This window comes from Vollenhovia emeryi, unplaced genomic scaffold (assembly GCF_000949405.1).
Source record: "Vollenhovia emeryi isolate VEMERY1.0 unplaced genomic scaffold, V.emery_V1.0 DF939192.1, whole genome shotgun sequence".
Lineage (NCBI taxonomy): Eukaryota > Metazoa > Arthropoda > Insecta > Hymenoptera > Formicidae > Vollenhovia > Vollenhovia emeryi.
The window spans coordinates 374,020-389,511 of record NW_011967174.1 but is presented as its reverse complement, the minus strand read 5'-3'; the positions used below and the strand labels follow the sequence as shown (position 1 = coordinate 389,511).

The 15,492-nt window shown below is 36.7% G+C and overlaps 1 protein-coding gene across 1 annotated transcript in view; it reads right to left on the bottom strand.

Moving 5' to 3' along the window:
* The window catches only part of LOC105562245 (LON peptidase N-terminal domain and RING finger protein 3), a 40,328-nt gene extending 26,563 nt beyond the window's left edge, over window positions 1-13,765 (bottom strand). Inside the window, exon 1 of the mRNA XM_012012929.1 lies at window positions 12,697-13,765. Within this exon, the coding sequence (XP_011868319.1) occupies window positions 12,697-13,252 (556 nt within the window). The 5' untranslated portion in view covers window positions 13,253-13,765. The remainder of the gene's footprint in view (window positions 1-12,696) is intronic.
* Window positions 13,766-15,492: the final 1,727 nt, after the last annotated feature.

Here is a 15,492-nt window from a genome sequence, read left to right as displayed (position 1 = left end):
GCGATCACCACTTCTTATTATCGAATGATTAAAATATAATACATTTTCCCCAAGATGGAGACATCATACACTTACGCCTACAAATATTGAAAAAAGGTGGCACAATTTCAAACAAGTGAGATAAATACGTATAATAATAATGTTAATATAAATTCTTATTTAATATTTATTTTATGTTCAGTTATTTTATTTTAATTGGTATTTATTATAAATATACAAACAATGAATATTAACAATAAACCATATATGTAATTATTGTCAAATACAAATGAATGTGTGTAATCGGTGTTAAATACAAATCAATTTGGAACATACACATATACACACACACATACACACATCATGTAACAAGATAATTATTTTAATTACTCGATAAAGTACATTTATTAAACACCTTAGAAAGCTTATGCTATGGAAAATGGCTTTCTAAGACAAACATTTAACTTTGGACAATTCTATATAATCTTTAGCAAGATATATTTTTTTAAGGTAAATTGTCATGCATAACAGTGCATCTCTAAAGTAATCTTCTATCACGAGGTTGAGACAATATTATCAATTAAAAATATCTACTAGCACAACTGGAAATATAAAAGCATAAGTTTTTTAGTGTGGGACAAAACACAAAATACGGAAATTATGATAACAACAAGTAGTTATGATAATTCTACTAATTGCGCTATTCATGTCTTATATAAATTTTCAGTTTTTACATATCTTTTGTAAGACTTATAATTTCCATATATTTCCGTATACATAACCGTATATTTAATTTGAATTTATTATTTAAGATTTTATTATCTTTAATTAGATAAAAATGTATTTATTCTTTCTGAAATTGTGTGTTATTTATCATTATAAGATTTTACATTTTTCTTATCTTATTTACTAATACTTTCAAGATAAGAACAATCGTAATCAAAACAACAGTGACAATTTAACTGTAACTCGTGCTTGTCCGACACAGCAACATAGTACAAAGATGCTTTCAGCCAATATATTGTGCAATCCAGTACTGCGCCTCTCGCGAAGCGAATCGTAATCGGACTCAATTAGAAAATACGTAAGAGTTCAAGCAGCTAAATCAATTTAAGCACCCTGCATTGATAGAAGCAACCTCGTGAGACCCTCTGTGTTGCTGTCGATTATCACTTTATCCATGAGGACCGGAACTATGATATTCTAATTGCATATGCCTGAGATGGGTTCATTTTATGATATGCTTGTGATTGTTCAGTACAGGAGAGTCAAGATTCTCCGGTAAATATTCCAATGATTTACTGCTATTCTAGAAATAGCAAGATTCTTATTCTCCTTCCTGCTAGAATTCGAAATTACAATAATTTATTAGTAAACTTAAATAAATTTCATTGCTGCTGTTATAAATTTAGAGTTATTCTAAAATAATACAGAGCAAAAGTTGATTTAAAAATGCTAAAACGAAGACATACACTCCAAGTTCTACGTTTTAAAATGTTTCCATCTCAGAACAATTATAGCAGAATAATTATAACAACAAATGTGCAGACGAAGGGTTATTTTCATAAGTACAATAAGTGTATTATTCAAAATTCTGTCGAAAAAATTAATCTTTTTATGTACTTATAAAAACGCAAGAAATAAAATTCAGAGCTACGTTGCGCAATAATATATGTTTGAAAACTAGTACATTTTTTAATATAAAAATAGCTGTTTTAGGACTTAGTGTTTTAGAAATGTAGGATAAATACCAGTAAAGAGAAACAAAGAGAGACGGAATGGTGAGGAGGGAGGGGGGGGGGAGAGAGAGAGAGAGAGAGAGAGAGAATCTTGTACGCATTGTTCTCGGCGCTATCGTTCGTGTCGTCTGCGCCACCCTCGAATACGAGAAAATCGACGTGTGGATTGCTGTTCTGTCGTCGCCTTGACACAAATCGACTGCGCCTGCGACGGATTAATTTCGCTTCGCGGTAATTGCACAACCGAAACGCACTCGCGGATTTGCAAGAGCCGGGGACTCGCTCGGGCGTGACGCTGTTATTATGTATACATATCGATCGCGTAACTTGCGAGTCGCGGGCAAAAGTCGTGGGAGAACGTGTGAGTTCTCAAAAAAAAAAGATCAATATGATTGCATGTAAAAATATCTCACTGGATATCTAGGGGCCAAATGTCGTGGGACAGATTGCAAAGGCGAGTGCGGGAGGTTGAAAAAAGAAGTGTAAAAAGGTTAATAACGTCGCCACGTAATGAGAGCATCGTAACGAATGAAATTCAGGGATTTGGTGACAAAAAAAATTGACGAATTACGTGGTCATTTTAAAATATCTAGATTGAAATTACGGAGGTGATAATTTTTAGATTTAATCGTTTTTTTAAATACGATTAAATTATTCACATCAATAAAAGAAAAGAATTAAAGTGATAAAAAATATTACATTTTATTAAAATTATTTGATTACACTTAATTCATTTAATATACAATGCACTTAAAAAATATGATGGTTTCATGTGTCTTTGAAAACTTCATAATCAATTGGTCATTCTATTGTACAGAAAAATCCGAGGAGAGAAGAAACATGATCAATCCTCATTATCGCAACTTTTTCATCTTCTTTACTAAAGTTTTATGTAAAGAATCTTCCGTTTGTTTTCTCTTTGTTTGTTCAATATTTTCATCGATTGTGATAATTAGTAATGATTGAATTAGTTAAAATCTTGTACGCGACGTACGATTGAGAATTTTTTAATATAAGGCGAAGCGTAGTGATATCCGAATGGGTGAATTGAGTTTCGATTAATGGATGGGCGCGATCGGAGGGAGATCGAGGACACGACCCACTTTTGGTCAACGGAATCTTCACGAGCACCGTGAACCACCCGTTTCTTTCTCTTAATTATCCATTCCGCAATAATACTGCTCGAATTTAAAAATTGTACGCATCTTTTTCATCACGGTTGACGTTTCGAATCTCAATATCTCGGCTTGCATCTGTAAACTGCAAGGTTCGCGTCGCATAACCATTCCTTGTACCGGCATATCTGCACGTAATTTCTTTTGTTTCGTATCGAACAGAATCTTCCTGTACATAAGATATTATTTTACACAAGAGTATTTACGTGTTGAATCGTCAACATAGCGTGCATGTTCTTAGAAAAGCAATTACAAACGATAAGTAATTTGTAGAATTTCTTGTACCTGTAGAACCCAATTAACTAACCATTGTTAAATACCCGGGCACCAATTTCAGGTACAACTCCGTATCTCGCGTTGTCCGGTTGTCATTTGAAGTGGATTTTATCTGGATTTTCGTAATATATAAAAAAATTTAATTCTCAGCTCTTAGTACCATATGGCTAAGCGTGAAAGATATTCAAGTTAAAACATTGTGCAAATTTTCACGGTATTGTTCTTTGATAAGATTAGCTTCTCTGAGCACACACATCGATGATAGGCCGGCCTTAAAGCTTTATATAATCACGTAGCCACAAATGAAGAGTTATCATAAAATCGAAAAATGGAACAGCTCGTATTACTACGTAGATATTATCGTCCGCTAATTGTGAGTATAATTCAAAAAGTATTAAATACTAATATTTTGCTTTGTGAATCAGATTAAATATACGTTTATATTAAATAAATGGTCTTTATATTCTATAGAATATAAAGAATTGCAGGTATTTTTTAAATATTTGAAAGTGATTTAGAAATAATTAAATGTTACACGTGGCAGTTGGATTAGAGAAGTAAATATACCGTTGCATGATTCGCGTAACGGAATAGCATACGTTCTCCTTTATAGTTCGTTTTATTTACTCTACGCACATTGTCAACTTTAATGTTACGAACGCTTGGCAGCTTATAATTGCAACTTGTTTAAAGGCAATCAAATATCAAAGCTGATATATTAAATCAAGATGGTATTTACAGTATTTACAAAGCAAACCGAGATTGGAAAAACAAGAAGGAACGAAACGATACAGTTCAGTCTGAAAATCATTATCAAGTACTATCATAAATAACTTGGTAGATCGTAAAAATACCTTGTACGTGAATATAATCGTTGAAACTCACCACTCGGTAAATCTGTCAAAACGTAATAATGTGCGCACGTTCGATTCGTATTTTACAATACTTTCGTCTTAGAGCACGGTGTATCTGAATTGTATGTACGTTAAAGTTGAATATATTTTCCCCCGATAAGGCCTGTTATACAATACGTCGTATGTCGTTGTCGGATGTCGGGACGTAACCGATGGTCCAATGAGAAAATTTATTTTTTGAAAACAACGTCCGACAGCGACATACGACGTATTGTATAACAGGCCTAAGAGATGAAAAAGTCTTGTGCCGGAGTGAAAAGTGGCTGTAATACAAGAACAAATGAAAGGATATTTATCATGCGACGTTATAATTCGCCGTGAGAAATTGCAAAGTAAACCGAATAAAGCGGTGAGGACGCGGGCTCACTCGAAAATAAGTTCCCCTCGAGGTCTTTCCTCACGAGACCAGAGATCGGCGCGGCCCTGACCCGAAAATCGCCCCCGTTGCTCTTTTTGCAAATTGCTGGAGCACTACGAGAGCGTGTCCTTGATACGATAGGACCCGCCGGAGCCGCGTCCTCGGGCGTGACAGCTTCTCCTGCGGGACCGAGTATGGCTCGAATAGACGATGACATCTCGGATTTGGCAGAGATCCATGCACGTGCCGGGGTCGAGCAGGGACTCGCGAGGTTTCTCGAGATGCACACCCGCAGCCTGCCGTGTTTTCCGTGGTACGTGTCGCTCTTCTAATCTCCTTTGGAGGAAACACATCGTACTAATCGAGGTGGGATTCCCGAATGAGTTTTATTTCGCGTGTACCTTTGTATAGAAAATATCTCTGTCTGAGATTTTTCCTTTCAGATTTTCTATGAAGAAACAAAAAGTTCGACGGTGCATTTGAAATCAATATTTTATTAGAAAACTTTTTTAATAAATGCACGATGGCGAATTAATCTTTTTAATGCAAGACATATTTTGTGCTGACCAAAAAAATTTTTACATTAAGCTTCAAGAAGGTAAAGAATAACGTTCCCTTTATAATTATAGTTTTTAGACTACATGCTTGCGTATTCATTTCTTTTATTTCAACTTGGTCCACGCTAAAGATAAATTTGCCTTAAATACGTCGGGAAGCTTTTAACGTGTTTTGTAACATTGCACTATTGTTCACGTTATTTATAGCATAAAGTTCAACAGTGCTCGGCAGGGCTCTGTCAGGCAAGGCTTTACTCGACTATTGCAGCATTGATCGAAGTATAAAATGATACATGAAGAGCTATTTGCGATCTACTAGTAGAAATTAAATTGTGGCGAATTGGGTCATCGGTAGATTGCTATGGCCCCGATTTCTACGGATTCGAAGCGTCTTTTGACAAATGTTAACTAACTTAAACGTCACCAACAAGGACGACTTAATTTAAAAAATTGACGGAGCAATTTGTTGTTAAAATTAAAAAGCATACGAATATTCTCTCTCGACTACGTACAAGCACTATTTTACAAGAAAGAATTTATTATAATACATTTTCTTTATTTCATGGAAATTAAAGTACATTCTCTCAACAAGTCATTACATATTTTTAAGATGCCTTAAAAATATTTTATATTAAATATTTAATATAGTCAGATTTTTTATTTGTTTGTTCTTTCGATGCAAATTTTTAAAAATATTTTATACATTGCTGTCATTATTACCGTTTAAATTAATGAAAAAGTCTATTACATATTGCTTTTAACATTACATTAAATATTTTTAAGATATCTTAAAAACTTAACAAAAAAATTTGACTATATTAAATATTTATCGATCTATTGTAATGCATTTAATACGGGACTTAGTATAATTTTAATTTTGGACGATATTTTCAATGCACAGGTGTCTATGGAAAATGTAAGAAATAAAAATTGCAAGCGCAGTTGAAAGTGCATTTAACTTCATATAGCGTCTTGCGCATTTTGTCTTATCTCCTATCACCGCGCACAGTTTAATATCACGTTTCATCTTGCATAAGTACTTCGTATGGAGAGAGACGTCTGATATCGCGCTGTATTGACACACGCACTAGCAATATAGTATAGAACAATGAATATACTGCATCGGTAAAGCAAGATAATTTTTGATATTCTATATTATTTTTCGTTATATGAAATCTCATCGTTAATCTTGTTCTTTCAATTGCTTTTAAAGAATAAGAAGTAATTGCAACATAAATCTCTGGGAATATTTTTATACATTTAATAGTAATCCCCTTAGATCAGGATATGTGCGCTAATATATTTGCTATTAATGCAATATTTAATTCATAAAATTTTAATATAAACTGGAAGAGAAATTGATTGATAATAATAAATAATAAATAATAAAGTTCACTGTATATTTTTATTCTAGATTTCTATAAAATGTATGCAGGTACAATAATTTATAATATTCAACAAACCATTATAAAGTAAATTGTAAGATTTTTTTGGAAAAAACAAGATAAAATATCAACAGTCGACAAATTTGACAATTAGATGATTTAATTTTCGTGTCTGGGGAAACAATGACATTGGGTGTGAATCGTTTAGCTGTGACCATTGAATCCGCCGGCGTAATTTTGCGACGCTTATCGGCGGCGAGAAAAGCAGCGTCGACGATCATTATATAAGCGAGTACGATATATGGAGCTCGCGTGCATAGTTAAGGAGCGTAAAAGCGTGCTCCTTCTCGTACCCTGTCATCGCTTTTATTTCGTCGAGCACGTTGCACCGGCGCGACGCGATGCGACGCGACACACGCTAAATTTGTACTATATAAGCGCAGCGGCGCGTCGAATTTAATTATAGCTGCCTTTAGAGAAACGAAACTCCGGGATTTGCGAATATGCGAAGAGACCAGTATCGGTCTCGGCGAAATGCGCTTGTGGGTGGCATTCTTTAAACAGCGATTCCCAACCGATAGCAGTCGCGAATTCTAAAGAGACGAAAGCTGTAAACCACAGACTAATTGTGAAAACTGCCAATTTACAATAGAAATTTATAAAAGAAAATTGTTGATGTAGGAGTTAATTTTTTTATTATGTCTAAATAATAAATTTAAATATCAGTTTTACATTCAATTTTCGTTAAAGAGAAGAGAATAAAAGGAGAGGAACATGCATATATGTATATGCCTTAAATATTATAGGAACCTGATTAATGCAGCGTACAATTCGTCATATTCTATAAATTAGAAATTAGATTTTTCAATCTTTTTGCTTCAAGTTTAGTGATGTGTAGAATTTCACTACAAATTAATAAAATATTATTTTATTCTATGTAACTCTTCGTAATTTTGAAAGTAATACACTACATTAACTGTATAAACCAAACATAGAGAGAGTTTGTATCGATTAAAATAGCGAATTAGTCAGACTACATTGAGTGTCTCTGGCATTCTCGTCCGTTGACGAAGATGTTTTCAACTAGATCATCGACGTCTGCAATATAGAATGTTTCAAGAAGGTTGTAGCAGTATTCTTCTAGTTTAAATTCTTTTTTATTCGTTATTCGTAACTTTTTAATTTTTATTTTCAAGTATCCTATTTATGTTTAATTTATCTTGTTAACTAACAAACTATTTTAATTTTAAATTACAATATCACAAATTAAATTCTCAATACTTTATAATAATTAACGATCCTTTCACACATTTTATAGTTTTATTTTCGAAAAATTTTAACTTCAAGGACTTTTTGAGATAAAGGAATTTCTTAGGATTCGCGATTGTAATAATGATTTTATCTAATCATTTGTTTATTTATTACATAATTTGCTGATAAAGTAAAATTTTTGTTTCAATTATTGCGTCACCGAGTTTCGTTATGAAGCTCAGTGTGCGGCGTCACCGAGAAACGTTATTAAAACTACCGTAATCGACCTGCAGGCCAGGTGAACGATGCAGGTGCGACCGAGGGCAGCATGGCTACCGTACTCATACGTAGCCCGTTTTATTCTAGCGAGATGTTCCGAGCCTTAAAATTTCATTTCCACGTGAAACCGTTTATTGGTAAACACGCTGTGAGCGATAACGTCGCTTTACGTAATCTTCACGTTTTAACTCGACAATTTATTGTACAGCGCAATATATTTGCGAGGATTTCGATTCAATGTTATATACAGTATTTACGCGTCACACACGTGTAAACAACTGCGTCACTCGCTAATCGCATTTCTCGAGGAAATCTTACATTGGTACACTACGATTATCGTTGCACCACGATTTCATTTATGACAATTGTGCTGGTCTTTTTTTTTCTGCGTATAATGAATGTTTTCTCTTGCCAAATCTAAAATGAGGTACTTAGATACCGTAGTTTATGTCTTACATTTATATTCGCGCGCGATTGCATATACTCGATTCCCGTACACAGTTGAAAAATTTGTGTTAAATTTAACAGATATCACATGTCTCAAATGGTCCACATATTTTTAATGACAAGACGAATAAAAAAGATGCAATTTTTACATTTGAGATTAGCACAAGAGAAAGATGTTAAATTAACACACAAATACGCTACTTAAATAGAGGGACGAGGGTTTGTTTTCTTCTAATTGTTTCGCTGTCAATTCACTTTTCACATGTTACCAAATATTTCATTCCCGTTATAAATTGTTGGTGGCAAAAACGTCTTCGTGGCTCTCAATTTTATGTTTGCCAAACTCTTGCCATCGTTGAAAACAGCGAATAGATTTTCAGGCGACGAGAAACCTATTCGAATACGCGTCACGATGCACGATCCCTTGGATATTTTTCTCGCGAAAGGTCCTATTCCAAGGTATGCGTGATGACAGAGATAACAAGGACGATCTTGGCGAGGTCGATTAGTCACGAAGCGCTTACTTGTTATCGCGTATACGCGTCATTGTTCTTGGTAATTCTGTTGCTCGACAACCTCGGAGAGGCAGAATCGTACAGATAACTTCTGTAATCAGCCTCGAAAATCGGCACAAAGGAGATGGAGATGGAGATGACGCGATCATCTCCATAAACTCGTAGTAAGAATTATTATTAACACGGTGAGTATATCAATGTGAATTAATATCATTTCGTTAAATCGTAACTTTTAGTTAAACTTAATATTCGACTTTTTAACTTGTCGTACACTTTTACATAATAAATTGAAAGTTGCAGGCAAAACTAGAAATATTTCGTTATGCAACGTAAATAATATCTCGAAGTTTTAATAGAAAATACAAAGAGTGAGCACAAGTAATTGAGCGTACATTTAATGCTGTCTGCAACCCATAAAGGTCTTGCCCGAGGGAGAATTTAGCATTCCAAGACATAGTTTTGCAAGTCAAACGTTGAAAAACGTGAGGATTGATTCAGAACGTGTAAATATTTATACGATGTATCTCATGGGGTAGACGTAGCGTGTCTCCGGATGGGACGTCGTCGATTCAGGCCGATATCTCTAAGAAGTGTTATGTAAGAACCGCCTCGGACTGGCCGTGAACTTAACGGCGTCGTCGTGATCGTCGCAGTCGAACGCGGACGCCTCCCTTTCCACGCACTTTACACACGTTCAGTGCACTCGGATATGCACGAAAGAGAGTACGGATTTCAGTATTCCATCACAGAAATAGCTACTATAAATTATTACAGTAGCAATTATGAATAAGAAAGCAAAACTAAGTATATAAAATATACATATATGTATATAAGGATTTAATTATAAATCAATACGTAGAAATTAAGTAAATGTTTCACTTTATTTGCCTTTGTTTTTTATATAACTGTCGGTTTTAATGTAAATATAATAATATTCGCTGTTTCTTCTACCTTGGAGCTCTATTAAGTCATTATGTATGAATAAAATTATTTCAGTGTGGTAATTAGAGTATTTAGTACAGCTTACTTTAAAAAAGTTAAATATAATGAGGGAGAGAGAGAGGGAGAAATTAAGAACGAAACTAAATTTAGAGATGAGGTTCAACACTTTTTCATTGAAAAATCATGGGTAGTATGTTTATCTTTATAAACACAATAATTATAGAACTGCTGAATAACGATTAAGTTTATATCTAGAAATGTATCATTTGTTGACCTATCTCACTTTGCCTTTTGTTTATACTGGTACGTAACACGATAATTCATTTCTAACTTTTATCTGCTCAAAAATCGTATCATTCAGCATGTGTATTTAAATAAAAACAATGTAAGTAATTTAGAAATTTAGAAGTTAGAAACTAATCGAAATTGTTAGTAATGCACATATAGATATTAATTATAATAAATTACATTCAATTTAAAATTATCTTTTTAATACTTGACAGTAAAATTTGACCTAATAGGGTCTAGTTATTTGCTAGTCTTAGATTTAACATACAAAGGTAAATTAAATTTACGAAGGTACTTTTTAATGTAAAAAACATTTTGATTTGAATATTATTATATTTACATAAAAAATTTGGTGAATAATATAATTATTATATAAATATATATGAATAATCTATTTTTAAGTACATTTTTTTCATCTGCAGATAAAACCGTTGAAGATATTGCGACAGTCTTAACAAAAATTCAGTAACTAAAATTCTTCCTCGTACTCAGAGCAGTTAAGCGTTAAACATCAAACGCAATTCCGATCTCTGCTGTTCGTCTCTAACGCGAAAGCTTTCGTTTGTTTTTCGAGAAATAAATCATTTCTACATCACTTCCCAGATACGATCTTACCAAAGAAACATTATTCAAACATAAATGATATCCAGAATTCAGCAATTCTATTCTCGAAATCGTGTTCCAAAATCTCGGTGCTGAAAAGTTCAGCCAAAAAGAAAGAAAATTGGTCATAATGTAACAAAATTTTAGGCAGCTTTTATATAAAAATCATTAAAAGTGTATTGAGATCTGGATTTTTATGAATAATTATAATATTTAATAAAAGTTTAAATACGCGCTAAATTTATTAAAAATTTTTCTTTTTTTCTTTTACAATTGTGCCTTGCGCATTGTTTATTCTTTTTCTTATTTTATTTTGTTTGTGCACAATTAAAAGTTTGTTATTAAGATCACAAAAATTGTGAAGCAATAATTGTCGAGACCTGATATTACTGCAATATATGTATACAGTTTCGCAATGATTTTATTATAATATATATTTATTTGTTTTATTTTATTTAACGTATTTTATTTAACTTTACTCGAATGTATATAATTTTCAACAGATGTTTCTGTTTAATAGTTTTCAAATATTATAAATATATGTTAAAATTGTATTCAGTATTTTTTATTTTTCTATAAAAATTTCTATTTTCATTTGTTATTTATTTCGCTAATATTGAATTTTTTGAAATTAAAATGCGAGTATTCACAAATAAGTAGACAACATAAATTGTATAAAAAAATTTGATTAGAATTACAATATTATTGTATTCTAAATAATAAAACATAAAAATTAATATCTGTGAATTTTTCCGATACGAATCTTTTTCTCTTATTCTCAAGTGTTTATTAATTGATGTTTAAAAGACTGCCGATTCCATTCATTGTCGCAGCAGATTTGGCTCTGTTGCTATCTGACATATGTATATCCGCACGTGGACTAAATCCATGAATACATCGCGTGCTTTAAGCAACTGGTCTACCTGTATTAATCCAGATTTAATGGAAATGTGGTCCTTTCGAAAAGCGAAAATTATTTGGCGCAAAACGCTTGTGATTTTGATTAAATCAAGACAGACTATGAAATGCGAATGATAAACCAGTATAATTTTAGTTTACCAACTTGCCTGAAACGTTATTCAGATTAGGTGTTTCGTAATAACCTTTATATAACCACATGTTGTTACCCTTTGCTCGCGAACAGAATGAATTAAAAATGGTATTGCCTGATTTTTCAAGAATTGCTTCTAGTGTTATTCTTTTGAAAATTATTCACAACTTGGTTGTACTATTTTAATTTTATTTCAAACTCAAGTTGTAGAGGCATTTAACGACGAACGCATCAATGAAATTGTGATACCGATACGATACGTCGAAGTGATAAGCAGCATGATTCAAATAGAAAATATCAAAATTTGATAACTGAATCTTTGTGATTCATAGTCATTACGCAATATTTAGGTATTAAATTTCTCCCAGATATGTATTTCTTCCAGACATGTATTGTTTTATATTAAATAATATTAAATTTTTATCGTTACTCTATTAAGGTATTACCTAATCGCTTTTAATCTTCCTTATTTTAATATGATACATTTCTTTTAGTTGTATTACTGTTTACACTAATATCAAACAATTGTAAAACACTAAAGAGATTTAGGTAAAATCTAAAAACGTCAAAATGTACGTTTCGAACACTTTTTCCTAATATGACATTTTTTATTAAACGTGTCCTATCTTTTCACAAAATAAGTTTCTTCGTGGCAACCAAACCTAAATTTATTAACTTGTAGATCGAGACACATTTTCAACATCGGAACAAATTGAGGAGGAAAATTAGTGTTTAACAAAGGCATTATTAATCCGTGGCTATCCGGAGTCACGTAATCAATAAGAGCCTTTTTTTTCTATCCTACGCAATAGAAGGAGAATTTAAATCGCACGTCGTGTCACTGATAAAAAGTACCGATACGTCAGATACGTCAGATGCGACCGAGCGTTCTCCATGGGATGCGTGGCGAGAGGGGTAATAAGTGCGATTTACTTACCAAGATGAACCGCCAGGTTGTATCTCTCGAGCGCCTGACCTAGGTGACCCTTCCTCACGAGGATATCACCCTCGTGCCTCGCCCGACTGGCCTCCGCTTCTCGCGGCCACCATCTCTCCACGAGTCTTTGCACCAGCACATTCGTTTCACTCACAACAACGATTTTAGCCCCGCACACGCGACAGCTCCTGGACAGATCCACGCAGTTCCTGCAGTACGTGTGGCCGCAGGCGGTGGTCACCGGCTGGCAGAGGATGCCTTCGCACAGCGGACACGCGAAAGATACCTCGAGCCTCCGTCTGGAGCTGGCCCCGACCACGTCTTCCAGAAGCGCGGTCGTCAGGTGCTTGAGTCTGTCGGCCGGCACGGACATGACGGTCGAGCACCTGGAGTAGATCTCGATCGACTCCCTGACCCGGCCGCACTTGACCAGGGAGTCGCCGTAGCCGAGCAGCACCTCGTAGCTCGAGCCCTGCTGCTTCAGGCATCGCTCGTACAGCTCGACCGCCAGGTGGTAGTTGCGGGAGGTGAACGCCTCCTTGGCTAGCTCCGTCATCGCGCTGCTCCTGCGTGGTGTCTCGCTCTTCGGGAATGAAAAAACGGCGCGTATCCCTTCACGGCACGCTCTTCCTTCTACGAGTAACTCGTGCACGCCCGTCGGATGTCTCGGTGAAAACCACACGATGCCGGCCCTGCGAAGACGTTGAGGGCGACGCACATCTTTCGGGGACTAGGAAGAATCACGCGGGGTTGCGCGACACGGAATAGGAACGTACGCGAGGTTCCGCCGGGGGAAAATGAGGAGTACGATCGCACGTGAGCCACCTGACCCTGGAGCAGACGGCGATGGATTCACTTGCAAGCTGGGATCCACCAGCGTGGTCGTCGAGTGCGGCGCGCGGAGAGTTTGACAGCTGGCTGTCCACGCGTGCTACTCCGCACGTTTAAAGCGCGCGCGACCGCTCCACACGGCACGCTGGCGCATTGAGGACTGACGCCTCCTCGGCTGTCATCGGTCGGCCGAGCCACTGTCAGAGTCGGTCGCTCTCGGTCGACCGTCAGCAGGGGATGGTGGTGGTGGTGGTGGAGGAGTGCAGCCGCCTCCGAGATACGAAGCCAGCGCCACGCGGCTTCGGGCGCACCGCGCCGCTGCCGGAGGGAATTACGGAGCACGCTGCGCGTGGACTCGCGGAGCGTGTACCCGCTCGCCGCCTCACTCTTACCGCGGCATCGCGCTCGCCACGGTGCGTAGGTGTTGCCTCCGCACTCCCGACGCTGCTCCCACCGCCCGGCGGGTCGCTCGTCTCTCTTTGTCTACCGAGTGCCGCCTGATCTCCAGCCCTCGTTATCGGGCAAATTGTTATTGTCATGTGCAACGGTGTGGCGATTTCTATCGCTGGGATGATCACCTTCCGTCATTTCTCCGACTTTCCTCTCGAGCTTCTTTACGACGTTCTCCCCTGAGAGATCTTTCTTATCCGCTAGGTGTTCCGTTAGGCTGATAAGACGCTTATTGCTTTGTTCGCGGATTTCATTGGTCCAGGGGACGGCGAAGATCGCGATCGTTTTGCTCCTCCTTTCGTCTTTTTAGCTATTAGTCTTCGTAACTTCGTAATGAGTGAGTTTCACCTAAATTATCCTCGTAATTTATAGTAACTTGTGATTGTCATCTGTCGTACATTATTTTGATCTTATCTGCTCTATCTACTCTCATAAGGCATAACAAGTCTTCGTTGTTTTCTCTATTTATTGAGAATACCTGTAGAGTTCCGCAGTAACCATACAATTACACGAAGCACTAGATTATATGGACTCATTTGCAGTTAGAATCTTATCATTATTTCTTTTTGAGGACACTATATCCTGCAATATAATTTAAGTCTTGTCGGTCATCTCGTAAGATCGTCGTAGCTATCCATTCGATGCGTTTACTTAATAGGCAGACAGTCCGCTAATCAAAGTGCTTTTTCTTTTAATACTTAACGAACTTCTGAAGTTTATATAAGCCCGCTGAGTTAAAAACTCGCACTATTTTCTTATCACGTACGATTATATAAGTGCCGATATCACCTTGGAATCCAGTAACGTCAATCAAATGGTTCTGTTATCGGTTAGTCCAGCGACGTATCGAATCGCATCGATTCCCCATTCGTATCCTTCACACCCTCGCATCCACTCACGTCATAATCGTTTCTCGCACCAAGACCCAATTACAAGTGGTTTTTCATACCATCGCGTATCGCATAGCGAATTTTATTCGCGACACCTTCCCGGACACTTGTCATAACTTTAGCTCGATCGACCGGGTCCTTCCAGCGGGAACGGTCTCGCCGGAATCACGTCAGATGTGCGCAAACCGTACGATGGCGCGTCTCAGGACAAAGGAGCGTGATTGCACTGTCGAGGCGTAGCAACGTGGGGCAAGCGTGACGGGTGGTTTTTAACTAACAAGTCGTTTTTCCACGAGTATCAGTCTCCCGGTATCCAGAGTTCTCACTGATTGTGAGCATGAGCGGTAACTCCTGTCCTGAGATATCCCGCTAGCCTGGATGCGTGTAGGTACACGCATGTGCGTAAAGGGAGTACGCAGACGCCGCAGGACCGCTCCTCGAAATGAAAGGAGAGGGCTGAACTGCGTACTGCGAGAGCGGCAAGGGAAAGGGCGGCGAAGAATGAGAGATCAATATATGGCGAGTTCACGGGGTGATTAACCCCTTGCACTTACCGTCTATATGGAGTGTTCGCTGCTGCCGTATCCAAATTTGAGAATGAAAATGGCTCGATTTGAAATTGATT